The sequence below is a fragment of the Monodon monoceros genome, unplaced genomic scaffold (assembly GCF_005190385.1).
Source record: "Monodon monoceros isolate NGI ecotype Baffin Bay Population unplaced genomic scaffold, NGI_Narwhal_1 Super_Scaffold_7, whole genome shotgun sequence".
NCBI lineage: Eukaryota > Metazoa > Chordata > Mammalia > Artiodactyla > Monodontidae > Monodon > Monodon monoceros.
The window spans coordinates 38,152,182-38,165,674 of NW_021703784.1; the positions used below are offsets into that span (position 1 = coordinate 38,152,182).

The 13,493-nt window shown below is 39.7% G+C and overlaps 2 protein-coding genes across 3 annotated transcripts in view; one reads left to right on the top strand and one right to left on the bottom strand.

Annotated features, from left to right (window-relative positions):
* Positions 1 to 293: 293 nt before the first annotated feature.
* On the bottom strand, positions 294 to 6,020 carry ANKRD49 (ankyrin repeat domain 49). The gene is made up of 3 exons (XM_029206885.1): positions 5,979 to 6,020; positions 3,150 to 3,504; positions 294 to 1,772 (listed from the first exon to the last, which is right to left on the bottom strand). Exons 2-3 carry the CDS (start codon positions 3,405 to 3,407, stop codon positions 1,311 to 1,313), a joined length of 720 nt encoding a protein of 239 aa, XP_029062718.1. The 5' UTR covers positions 3,408 to 3,504; positions 5,979 to 6,020; the 3' UTR covers positions 294 to 1,310.
* Positions 6,021 to 6,192: 172 nt separating this feature from the next.
* The window catches only part of MRE11 (MRE11 homolog, double strand break repair nuclease), a 73,212-nt gene continuing 65,911 nt past the window's right edge, over positions 6,193 to 13,493 (top strand). For both annotated transcript variants that reach the window (XR_003791506.1, XM_029208711.1), the window contains exons 1-3: positions 6,193 to 6,262; positions 6,987 to 7,104; positions 9,662 to 9,794. Coding sequence is in view for 1 of the 2 variants with exons in the window: in XM_029208711.1 (XP_029064544.1) it covers positions 7,085 to 7,104; positions 9,662 to 9,794 (153 nt within the window). In the remaining variant the exon portion in view is untranslated. The remainder of the gene's footprint in view (positions 6,263 to 6,986; positions 7,105 to 9,661; positions 9,795 to 13,493) is intronic.

A 13,493-nucleotide genomic window follows, 5' to 3' on the forward strand; every position in this document is an offset into this window, starting at 1 on the left:
ATATGAGTTGACTCATACATAATTTGTCTTTTTGTGATTGGCTTATTTTATTTAGCATAATGTTCTCAAGGTTAATCCCTGTTGTAGCATGTGTTAGGATTTCCTTCTTTTTTAAGGCTTAATAATATTCAATTTTCTGTATATACTACATTTTCTCTATTCATTCATCTGTCAGTGGGCTTTTGGGTTGCTTCCATCTCTTAGCTGGAATGAATAAACATGTTATGGATCCAAGGAAGATACACAGGTAAAAAAAGAATTCATGCTTTTTTTTTGGTTGTTCAAAACTTTTATTTTTTTTTTGGAATATTTATATTTATGCTTTTGTCACTATCCACAATGTGGCTTTTAAAAAAGGCCTGAGCCACTTTGCGGTTCTCACCCCAATATAATCAGCATCCCCTCATTCTTAGAATTCCTTTTCCCTGTCACTTTGTCTTTGTGTGGCTTGTATAAAATGAGGACCCTGGAAAAGAACACTTCCTGTGAACTTGAGAGTCTAGATGAGCAGTGCCCAGCTCAGCAGGACCAGGGAGGTAAAACTAGCTGGAGAGCAGATACGTTATGATCTGAACCAAGGTATAGTTGTGCGCATGTCTGAAGGGTCGTGCTGACTCACCAGCAGCATAAAGAATATGCAGGTTGACCAGGGTGAGGTAGGATGGTCCACAGGATTGTGTGGATTGTGGGAGGGGGCAGTATATAAAATTCGTGGATTAAACACCTAGTTACTTCCTGAAAATGGCCTAGGTTCTAGAAAACAAAGATCTAGGTGTCTTGATTTTTTTTTAATTTACGGAGATTCAAGACACTAATATGTTCATTCTTACGGTTTACAATGAAAGCAAATGGCTATGGTGATGCAGAGAAGACAGCTGAACTGCACCAGTATATTAAGAGTTTTAAATGAAATTCTGAGTTACCTGACCTTATAAAAATACACATTAATATACTAAATACTGCACAAAGATCTAGGATGGGGGAATATTTAAAAATACATTTCTCTTGGATCAGCACCAAAAATATCATTAGTTTTCTGTACAGCTTGTGACAAGTTTTTCAGTATAAGTAAGTTAAAATGATTTGATAAAAATCACAAACACCACGGAAATCATTAAAGATATATCCAATCAACTTCCAAATACATTTTGACATCAAGGTCAGGCAATTCACTTGGAAGGATATTATCGTGAGTACCACTGAATTACTGTCCTAAGACTTTTGATGTCAACTTTGTATGATGGGGACATTTCACATCTCACACAAAGGAGGCACTGGGACTTAGAAACTTAAGAAAATTATTAGAACCGTTAAGACTGAGGTGAAGAATTTGTGCAGCCTTCCACAATTTCAAAGAGGTAGTGATAGATGCTTGTCCTCCTGGCGATGTCAAATGCAGTTTCTTCCAGGTTGTTCTTCAGACCTGCTTTGATGTAGCGGTTCATCAGGAGGAGTTCAAGGGTATCTTTGCTGTCTCTGTTCCCAGCAGCTAGATGTAAGGGGGTCAAGAGGCCTTTTGTTTGGGCGTTGATATCTGCATCATGCTGCAGTAAGAAAGAAGCCACTCTGGTGTTATTCCACTTACAGGCACTGTGCAGGGGTGTCCAGCCATCCACAGTCACCGCGTGAACATCTGCCCTGTGTGCAATCAACTCCCGGACCACGTCTAAGTGTCCGCTGTAGGCTGCTCGATGGAGCGGGGTGTACCCATCTTCATCTCGAGTGTTCACGTGGGTGGCCTTTTCTGAAAGCAGTCTTCGCACTGTGGTCAGCTGAGAAGAAAATAGATCTTTTACAAACCCAACTCGAAATGAAACAATAAGCAAAGAAAATTAAACCATCTAGTGTTCGATTTAATTAAATTAAATAAAAACTTCTTTGTTAGCAGATGACTGTAAAATAAAAAATACGATTTTTGGGGGGGGGTGGGGAACTGATTTAACAATGAACAAGTCAGTGTTAACTATAAACTGTTGATTCTAAGAGCATGATTCTCTGAATACCAAACCATACATTTATTCCTGGTCTAATGAAGGCTTATTGTATAAAAGCTATAGTCCTAGATGAATAATACAGGCTAGAATTGTATTAATATTTTATATTTCATCTGCGAAGAAAACATAGTAATGGAACAGACTGATCTTTCTGTAGTAGGATTACCACACCAATATACATACTGTATAAAACTTTAAAAAATACCTACTGTATAGCACAGGGAACTCTACTCAATATTCTGTGATAACCTAAATGAGAAAAGAATCTAAAAAAGAATATATGTATAACTGAATCACTCTGCTGTACATCTGAAACCAACACAACGTTGTAAATCAACTACACTCCAATTAAAAAAAAAAACTTCTTTTAACAGTAGAATACAATGGTAACAAGGAAGTCGAGATTAAGGAGCGCAATTCCTTCTAACTAAAACCACCTCAGATACATGTTTTCAGGAAGTGATTTTCAGTTTGGTCTGAGGACCTCTGGTGGGATGCAGTCTGCTCTTGGCTTAAAAAGTTATCCAAAAATATAAGACCATTTATTAGTTTATTAACAGAGGCATGGGGGAACTTAGTAAAACAAGATACAAATGGCTAAGTGGGAAGAACAGACTTTGGCTGTTAAGGAGGGTCATCCTACTTGGACGATTCTGGGCAAATTAATGTTCCTGAATCTCAACTTCTTAATCTGTAAAAGGGAAGAATATGACATATCTTATAGAGATATATGAGGATTAAATCAATAATGTAGTAAGGCACATGGTATAGTTGGTATTTAATAAATGTTAATTCCCATCCTCTCTTTACTAAATACTTGTCTTTAGGATGACCCTAATGACTTAATATAAATGATTTAAAGATAAAGATGATTGCTTGCTCTCTTTATAATTATTCTTAAAGCTCCCCAAAATACCCATGTGACACTTTGTAGCTACTATGTGTTTTCACATACATTGCCTCTGTATAAAACCCTGTATGAAAGAGGCAGGTATTATGGTGGCCATTTTTACAGATAAGAAAATAGAGGTTCAGAAACAGTAGGCTTTGCCCAAAGTTACAGACTAAAGCAAGATTCAGGACAGGTCTTCTGGCTTCCAATCTAATACGTTTCCTACTAAATTAAGGTTTCCTCTTTAACTGTTCTTTTTTTACCCGATTTTTTTCAGCAGCCCAAAGAAGCAATTTGCTTGGATCTTTTTCCATTTTTTTTTCTTGCAATTGATACCACTCTTCAGTTTTTTCATCTTGCTCTTCATCTTCATCAGAATTCCCTACCCAGAGACTTTGGGTGCCAGTGGGAATAAGGTGTCCATGTGTTTCTAATAATTCAAGTTGGTTAAAGTGTTCAGAAAAGTCCAAGGAGTTCTCTGGGTCTGGTTTTCCATCATCATTTACTTTCTGTTTTTCCATTTTTACTACTATTCTAAATACAAAGCATTTCAAATGCCAGAGTATAAATAATCTTTCCAGAGATGAATTATGTCTGCTTTATTTTATTCATCAAGATCTGAAACACAAACACAAAAATTAGGAGCAAAATGGTTATTGAGGCTTTATCAATAGCATAGATAAGTCTTGCAAATATACACAAATAAGCCCTGTCTAAACTTTTTTGGTGTTTATTAATACCCTTCACATTCATTAAATATTGGAACTGATAGATTTCAGTTATCTTTAATATTGTTTTTCTACTAAGTCAGTGGTTATAACACTATTTTGAATCTATTGGTTCACATACTATATTGTATTATGCTAACAGTGATTAATGCTTGAAGCTTTTAAATTATACCTAATAAAGATAACAACATTCACGATTTTTATAGACTAGACACACAGAAGCTATAAAGCAGGAGCAAAAATTTTTAGTTCCTAAAAAATCTACTTCCAAGAATCAGAGATTCTTAAGAGATGGAATAGCCCCCAAAGGACATGTGTCCCAATCTCTCATCAATGCAGATATCTTTATCATGACATCTGTAATAATCAACCTATTTCTACTTTAACAATTTCAGGCTTAGGAAAATTCACTGCTTTAAAACGTAGTCCTATTCATTGACAGATAACTATAGTTCTTAGTTGGGTCCTTGTTTTGAAACGGAACTTTGGCTGTCATTTACTCCTTCATTCAACAAAGATGAATAGAATGCCTGGTATGTGCCAGTCTCTGGGTACTGGGATTCAATAATGAACAAGATCCACGTCTTAACCTCAAGAAGCTTCCTGTCTCGTCAGGGAGATTGGCAAAGACAGTGTTTAAGTGCTATAATAAGACCATATCTAGATATGATGAATATACAGGAAGGTCGTAATTAACCCAGTCCTCAGGGAGTAGAGAAGGCTTCCTGAAGGAAATAATATTTATTCTGCTAGGCTGCCATAACAATTTATAAACCAATATCAGCTTAAAGAGTTATGCAGCAGATTAAACTTTAACCAATTAAACAAAATGAGAATAATAGATATTTTAAAAATATTTCTCAGCTTCCCAACTATATTTGTCGAAATCTTATCAGTCTTTCATGACTCTTCTCAGATGTTGCCTCCTTCAGTAAGTCTTTCTTGAGCCTCCAAATTAGATCTCTCTCTAGTTTCTACTTTTTTTGTGCTACATACTGTTTTATTTCACCACTAATTTTGTTCTTGTTTTAGTCTCTTAAAAGATTGTAAGCTTAAGGATAGGGACTATATTTAACTTACATTTATGTCCCACTTATATAAAGCAAACATTAAGAAATATTTGTAGAATTAAATAGAATTAAAGCCCTATCACTTGATTTTGCTTGGAATGGATTCTGAGAAATTTGAGAGTTAGTCGTGTACCCCTAAGATACTGATTTCTTTCTACCTAATTTTCACGAGCTTTAATTGATACAATCCTAATGCATCAGTAGATTTTATTACTACTGCCAAGAGCATTAAAGTCAAGTTTAAATTTATCACGCATGACCAGTACCTTCTCTGGACCTGTTACTTTGTTGCACAATGAAAGGATTGTACTAAAGGATTTCCAAAGACTGTCCAACTTTACAGAGTCAATCGAGAGACCCTATCAGAAAGGCTTTATGTTCTAATATTTTCACTTTCCTCAAACTGTTCTCTGAACTTTGCAATACAAAAGTGATCACAAATCTACTCATTAAACACTTTATTAAATACCTTACTGTATAGTTCACTTGTCATTTGTATCAACCACAGTAACATTATAGCACAGATCTTATACCCCCCTTTCCTTTTCATAAAAACTGTTTTTATAATTTAAATTTACTGTTCCAGGTACAATAAATTACATATAAAAATTTCTTAATGGATTTAATTTAAAAAGTCAACCCCAGGTGCATCTCCCTGATTCAGGGCTTAAAAAGCCGATCAAGATAACTTCTTGATGATACTCCACCAAGAAGAACTAGGGTATGTTTTTTAAAGATCACATTCCATAATAGATCTAAACTATGTTAACTCTTAACAATTCAGTGACAGGTGGGGCCGTAAACCCCATTTTACAAGTGAAGGCGCTGAGGTTCTGATAGATTAAAACAACTTTCAATGGAACTAAAAGCCCAAATTTTCTAATTCAAAAGTTTCACATTGTTTTTTAATGTACTCTATTTTACTGCTGTCAGCACAAAGCAATGCAGATGTGCTGAACCCGAGATCCAGGCAGACAATAAGGGGACGCAGGGAAAGTCTTGTAAACTGGAGTCCGAATGCTCAATCTCTGGGGAGTGGAGGTGAGGGAGAAGACCACCAGTCCCGGCCCTCCAGCACCGCCTGGTCACTTCACAGGCCCAGGAGTCGCGTCTGAGGCCTTCCGAACTTCTACGAGCGAAGAAGCCGCTCCAGCCCTACTTAGGACCCACGACGCGGCCCGATTTGCAGGGCTCGGCAGGGGTCCACAGGGGACCCGCCCCTTTGGGCCCAGGAGTTCTTAGGTGGCGCCAGGCGACCAGGAAGCGTGGCCCCGGACGAGAAAGACCTACCCACCTTAGAGAGGGGAAAATCGCCGCCGGAAAGCTCGCTTCCGGGGTTCGTCCCCCGGGCTACTCAGGATTGGCTCCTGTATGAGGGCGGGTCCTCGCTGCAACTTTTCCTGCTACCTTACGGCAGTCGGCCCCCAATGAGAGGAGTTGAAGCGCCTACGTCATTTATGAGGTATCGCGAGAGAAGGAGGTGCTTTTTCTCTCCCGCTTAATTCATGTTTATGGCCAAGCTGCTTTTCAGGCGGTGCTGTTGCTTTTCTTCTCAAGAATCTCCCTCCTTCTTCCCGGGTAAAAGACAGCCTCGGGTTCCAGGGTGGGGCTTTGGAGAGTCCAGATGTGGGGTAGTTTAGGAGTCGCTTTCTGTATCTGCAGGATCGCTAGCGGAAGCCCAGAGAGGATTGACTCTGGGCCGGGTAGGCTCGGGAGGAGCCTGGGAGGTTTCCGCGTTCTGGTTTCTGAGGGTCCGGTGGTGCGGGGCTGCTGAGGCTTAGAATCCCCACCGAACCAGGAATCCGGACGTGGGAGGGGTCGTTCCGCGGTGGCAGCCGCTCCTCCCCAAAGATCCTGGCCATTTTCCTTAAACCACGTGTTTCTGCTTATTTACACTAGCTTTAAACGTGGACCCCCTATCTTTTCAAAACAAGCCCATTCCTTAAAAAAAATTTTGTGTTTAAGCAGGAAATACGGGGTCGCCTCATACTCCAGCCCATGCATGCAACTTAAACATTTCTGCACATCCAGAGTTCGTGTGCTAAACCAGAACTATTGGGTGTGACCCTTTTTGCCCATTCATTTAACAAGCATTAGCTTCCCATGGGGCATAGAAAGGGAAACAGGAGAGGAGCTTAATCATAATGGTGAAACTAGAGTGTCACTGGAGATATGTTTTTCTGTTTTGCTTTTAAGCTCTGAAAATAAAAGTATAGTAGGTGCTTAATTGAAAATGAGACACTTCCAAAATTGCCAGTCTGCTTTTTAAAAATGTGTTTTAAATAATATAATTTTGTTTTAGAATTTGGAATCGAGTGAGTTTTCTGACGTGTTTGAGCACAGAACCCAGGGGTACTTGGAGAGAGAAGTGGTCCTGGAGCAGCTGGACTGATCATAGAAATGAGTCCTGCAGATGCTCTGTAAGCACCTGTCTTCCGAAGTCGTCTTTGTTGCTTTGGGTTTCTACAGTCTATCAACTATGATCACCATAAAAGAAAACTTATTTAATAAATTACGAGTAAATAAAGACCTTGCCTCTGAATACAAGTGTTAGTCATCAAAATGAATATTTGGAATGGTTAACATTTCATGCTATATGTTTATTAACTAAAGATAATATGCAGCTATAGATTGGGGTTTTGCAGTAGGTTGGCATATTGCTATATAAGTTTATGTTCTTATGTTTTGTCTTAAACTATTGAAGCTATAAATATGCTTGGACTAAGTCTTACTAGCTAATGCAAGTCTTTTTTTTTTCTTAATTTATTTTTGGCTGCGTTGGGTCTTCATTGTTGCGGCGGGCTTTCTCTACCTGCGGCGAGCGGGGTTGCGGTGTGCAGGCTTCTCATTGCGGTGGCTTCTCTTGTTGCAGAGCTCGGGGCTCTAGGCGCGCGGGCTTCAGTAGTTGTGGCTCACGGGCTTAGTTGCTCCGCAGCATGTGGGACCTTCCCGGACCAGGGGTCAAACCCGTGTCCCCTGCATTGGCAGGGGGATTCTTAATCACTGAGCCACCAGGGAGGTCCTAATGCAAGTCTTTTAAAGCAGATTTTTAAAGAAGTAAATTGCTTTAGTACTGAATAAATTGCAAATGAATCTGACTAAAATGAAAATAAATAAAAGGACTAGAAAAAGTTATGTGGAAAAAGCTTCAAACTTGGAATCTTTCACCCTTGTTTTAATTTCTTTTTATCTATCTGTCTGTCTATCTATCTGTCTATCTATCTATCTAATCTATCTAGGCTGCACTGGGTCTTCGTGGCAGCGCGCCCCGTCTTCCTTGCAGTGCACGGGCTTCTCTAGTTGCGGGCTCTAGAGCGCGTGGGTTTAGTAGTTCCGGTATGTGGGCTTAGTTGCGGCATGTGAGGTCTTAGTTCCCCAACCAGGGATTGAAGCCGGGCCCCCTGCATTGGAAGCACAGAGTCTTAACCACTGGACTACCAGAGAAGTCCCCTTAATTTCTTAATTAGCATTGTGTGACCTTGGACAAGTTAGCAAGCCTCTAAACTTTGTCTCCATTTCTTCATTTGTATAATTGGATTACAAATGACTCTCATGGCTTCCCTGGTGGTGGCGCAGTGGTTAGGAATCCGCCTGCCAATGCAGGGGACACGGGTTCGAGCCCTGGTTGGGGAAGATCCCACATGCCACCGAGCAACTAAGCCTGTGCGGCACAACTACTGAGCCTGTGCTCTAGAGCCCGTGAGCCACAATTCCTGAGTGCACGTGCCACAACTACTGAAGCCCCCGTGCCTACACCCCGTGCTCTGCAACAAGAGAAGCCAACGCAATGAGAAGCCTGTGCACCGCAACGAGGAGTAGTCCCTGCTCTCCTTAACTAGAGAAAGCTGGCGCACAGCAACGAAGCCCCAACGAAGCAAAAAAAAAAAAAAAAAAAAAAAAGACTCTCAGATTAATTCTCATATTTAAGTGAGAGACCTCAAGGGAAAATACCTTACAAATTGCTATGGAAGTCTGGGTAGTAATCTGAAAGTATTCTGACTTACCCGTATGTATATAGCAATCAGAACTGTTCATATCATTTTGAAGTTTATGAAGAGAAATCTTTTCTGGAAAATTCTCTTTTGTATAAAGATTTGAATTTTGGAGATATATATATAAATTTTTTTTGAAGTTCGTATGGTTTAGTGAAAACAGCCTGAGTGTTAATACCGGGTTTTAGTTCCATTTCTACCATGTTGTTTCATGATAAATCAGTTAATTTCCCTGTATATAGCTTTCTAGTTTTTCAGAGATAACAATACTTAACCTGTTTATGTGTGGGAGTTGAGATGAGATCAGGGATACCAAAATATTTTAAAGACAATTAAAAGTTATATTAAGTTTAAGAGAGAATTAATAACTATCATATTGCTGCTTCACACGAAAGTACTTTTGAATATTACCAAACTTAAATGGCATTGTAAATTAGTTTTGTTACTTGGCCAAAGTCATTAGTGAAAAACTAACTTTGTATGGAGAGCAAACTTCTTCAGGGGCCTGGATGTAAGTTACTAGTTTATTAGGATAAAAATCTACTTATAAAGTAAGGGGAAGGGCTTTTAAAATTAACCAGTTAATTCTAATTTTCCTGGGAAAGTGCAAAGTAGATAAATAGCAAGTTTAGATACTGGGATCAAATCCTCTTGGATTTTTGCTGTAGAACAGAGCAGGAAAACAACCAAGCTTTCAAATCCAGGTTACATATCAGTTTATGAAACTGGTTGTAATGAGGTTATACATTTCTGAAGCAGTTACAAAACCTTTTAAAAATGTGTGTACATTTGTTCTGCTTTGTATTAGTGGTAAGAAAACTGTGACATTAATGGTCTGTTGAATGCTTCAAATTTTTGGACCTAGTTTAGGGCTAGAAAAATGATTTTACGTCATAACTGCTATTATTTTATAGATTTAGGTTTCAGTTTGCTTGAACATCCTTTTAATGAATTATATTGACGTGTTTCTTCTTTTTAAATACAGCGATGATGAAAATACATTTAAAATCTTAGTTGCAACAGATATTCATCTGGGATTTATGGAAAAAGATGCCGTCAGAGGAAATGATACGTTTGTAACACTTGATGAAATTTTAAGACTTGCCCAGGAAAATGATGTGAGTTTAGTTTGCATTTTTGCGATTTCTACCAAGTTCCCTTACTCAACTTGCTCTTTTTCCTTTTAAAGATAGAGGTTTGTTTTATAGGCCCATGTGCTCACACTGCCTGCTTAAATATCAGTATACTGAAAGCCCAAAGCAGATTTTGTGTGCTTTATTCCCTGAATTCAAGTAGGAGCTACTTTTGTAAATAGTCTGTAAAAATTTACAAATATTTACAGTGTTTACTGAGTGCAGCATCCCGTGGCAGTTTCTATTTGAAATGTAAAGATGACTGTCATAGTTTCTGCTTTCAAAGAACATGCAGCAAGCAAGTCAGTATGTGAGATATGATAAATGTCAAAGATGCTCAGATGCAAGAGCCATAAGGTTATAAACAGCATTTCCTGGGAGTTTGGAGGTAGAAGAGATCACATTTAGATGAGGATAGCAAGATGAGGTGAATGAAGTGGCATTTAACTTGGGCTTAGAAGGATGGTAGGCTTTTAATGAGTGAAGAGCAAAGAGAGTGTACACCTCCCGTGAAGCAGTAGGAAGGGCACAAGAGGCGAGATGATTGGTCCATTAGGGGTACAGCAGCTGTTTGGCTCACTGGTAGGTCGCGTGTTAGAAAGCGCACTGAAAGACTAGAAATGTGGTTTGAGCTGCATCAAGAGCTTCAAATACCAGATTGAGGAGTTTGTACCCCGTTTAATAGAAAGTCTTCTGGCAACAGAGTACAGCATGAAGGCAAGATAAGTTGGAGGCTTTTTAAAAGTGGTGCCATGGAATGGAAAGGAGGAAGTGAATGCAGGAGATAATACAAAGAGAGGATTTGGATACTTTGATTGGTTAGTCAGTCGTAGGGGGTGGGGATGAGGGAGAAGGGGATGACGGTGACTCTGGAGTGTATTATGTTTGGGTGGATGGTGGTACCAATAATAGAAGTAGGTTTTAAGTAAGGAAGATTTCTTCCTTATTTTCATACTTCCTTATAACATCCTTCCTAATGTGGGAAGGTGATGAATTCTGATGGAGACCATTTGAGTTGGAGATTCCAATAGGACATTCAAGGAAACATTCCAGCAGACAGTTGAAATGTCCATCTCGAGCCCAAAAGACAGCTGGGGAATAAATATAAATTCTGGGGACTTGCAAACTTCAACCTTGACTTCTCCTCAGAGTTCTCTTCAGTTTTTCTACAAGTCCTTTGGTTCTTATTCCCAAATGTATACAAGTGGAACCTCTCTACTGTTTTCTACCTTCATGTCTGTAAACTTAGTCCAAACCTTTTGTCATATTTTGCTGGACTGCAGTAGCTCCCCTTAGGTTTTTTTACTTCCATTCTTTCCCCCTACAGTATTCAGCATAGCAGCCAAAGTGAACTTACAAAAATCATGTCAGATCATGTCACTCTGCTGCTTATAATCTAAGTGGCCTTCCACTGAATCTAGAATAAAAATTAAACTACAAGGTTCAGTGTGATCTGGCCCCTGCCAGGAGACTTCATCTCCTTCCACTCTGCCTGGTTAGTTTGTGCTTCATCCATACAGAGATGTTTGTTCTACTCTGGTACCTCTGCATGTGTGGTTCTCTTCCTGCTCAGAGCACCTTGATCTTGCCAGGGTTGACTTCTCAGTTCTCAATTCAAGTTTTACCTTTTTGGGGGAGGTCTTACCTGATGTCTCCAAACACTCTTACCACATTACTCATTTATTTTTTTTTATAGCACCATCTGAAATAATTTATTGAATTATTTACGTGTGTATTATCTTCTTTACTAGAAGGTGAACTCCATGAGAATGAAAAATCTTTTTTGTTTGCTCATGTGTATCCTAGTACCTAGAAAGGATCTGGCAAGCAGTAGGCACTCTTTTTTTTGCGGTACGAGGGCTTCTCACTGTTGCGGCCTCTCCTGTCGCGGAGCAGAGGTTCCGGACGCGCAGGCTCAGCGGCCATGGCTCACGGGCCCAGCCGCTCCGCGGCATGTGGGATCCTCACGGATCGGGGCACGAACCCGCGTCCCCTGCATCGGCAGGCGGACTCTCAACCACTGCGCCACCAGGGAAGCCCAGTAGGCACTCTTATAAATGAGTCTCCTTTTACCCTGAGGGCAGAGAAATTTGCAGTCAAAGAAGGCCTGTTTCCTGTCAGAGAATCCTCTGTCCTTTCTTTTCTAACTCTTAGATGCTGAAGTATTTCTTTCCCTGAGCGCGAGCTTTTTTTTTTTTTCTTTACCTTGTCCTTTCCTTCCCTTCATTTCCTCCTGTTTCCCCTCCCTGCATCCTTTAATCTTAACTGCCCCCTCCCACCTACAGCCCCATACTGGTACTTCCAAATGCATGTTTACTTCCCCCCATCATTTGTGTTTATTATTTCTTCTTATTGAAATCTAAATTCTTCCCGATTTTTAGGTTCTCTATTTTGTGGGCCTGTGCCATCTAACCAGCCTTATTTCTACTCTCTAGTTCTTTGGAATTTTTTTTTTTTTAACTTTTAATGTTGAAACAATATCAATCTTACATAAACATTGCAAGAATAGTACAAATAATTCCTTACCCTTCACCGAGATTTTCCTACACTTTACTACTACATTTGATTTATCCTCTCTCTTCATAAATACACACACACTTTTTTTTTTTTTTTTTTTTGCGGTACGCGGGCCTCTCACTGTTGTGGCCTCTCCCGTTGCGGAGCACAGGCTCCGGACGCGCAGGCTCAGTGGCCATGGCTCACGGGCCCAGCCGCTCCGCGGCATGTGGGATCTTCCCGGACCGGGGCACGAACCCGTGTCCCCTGCATGAGCAGGCGGACTCTCAACCACGAGGGAAGCCCCACACACTTTTTCTGAACCATTTGAGAGTAAATTACATATGTAACCACAGTGCACTTATCAAAACCAGGGAATTATGTTGATCCAGTACGATCATGTAATTCTAAGATGCTGCCAGTTGTCTCGACAAAGTCTGTCATAGCAGTTTGGGGGCAGGTCAGTGGTGTCCAGTTGCCAATCCAGGATTACATTTTGCATTTAGTTGTCATGTCTCTTTAGTCTCTTGTAATCTGGGATGTTTCATCTGTCTGCCTTGTCTTTCATGACCCTGACACTTTTGAAGAGTCCAGGGTAGTTACTTTTGCAGAATATTCCTCAGTTGGAGATGTCCGACGTTTTCTCATGAGTAGATTCACTTTGGGCAGGAATACCACAGAAGCAAGTTGTGTTCTCAGTGATCCCTGGAGTCACAAACCAGTTTTTAAAAATATTAAAAAAAATTTTTTTTTTGTTTGTGGTAAAATACACATACCATAAAACTTACCATCCTAACCATTTTTAAGGGTGCAATTGAGTAGTGTTAAGCACATTTGCATGGTTGAGTGACCAACCTCCAGAACTCTTTTCGTCTGGTAAAAGGGAAACTATATCATTTAAACAACTATTTCTCTTTCCCCTCCCCTGTAAAAATGTTTGTTTGCTTTGTTGTTTTTGTTTTGTTTCTTCTATGCCTTGGATTATGATCATTTTCTCCCTTTACTCAAATCACATTTAGTTTTGAAGACCTGGCTTAAATCCCACATTTTTATTGAAGTCTCTCTGACTGTTGTCAGGGCAGAAATCTTTTCCTTCTTCCCTTCTAAGTTCCCTGGCTGGTCTAATAATCAAGTTGATGTAAGACAGATTAATAGGGTAAAAATAAATTTCATATGTATGGGAGCCCC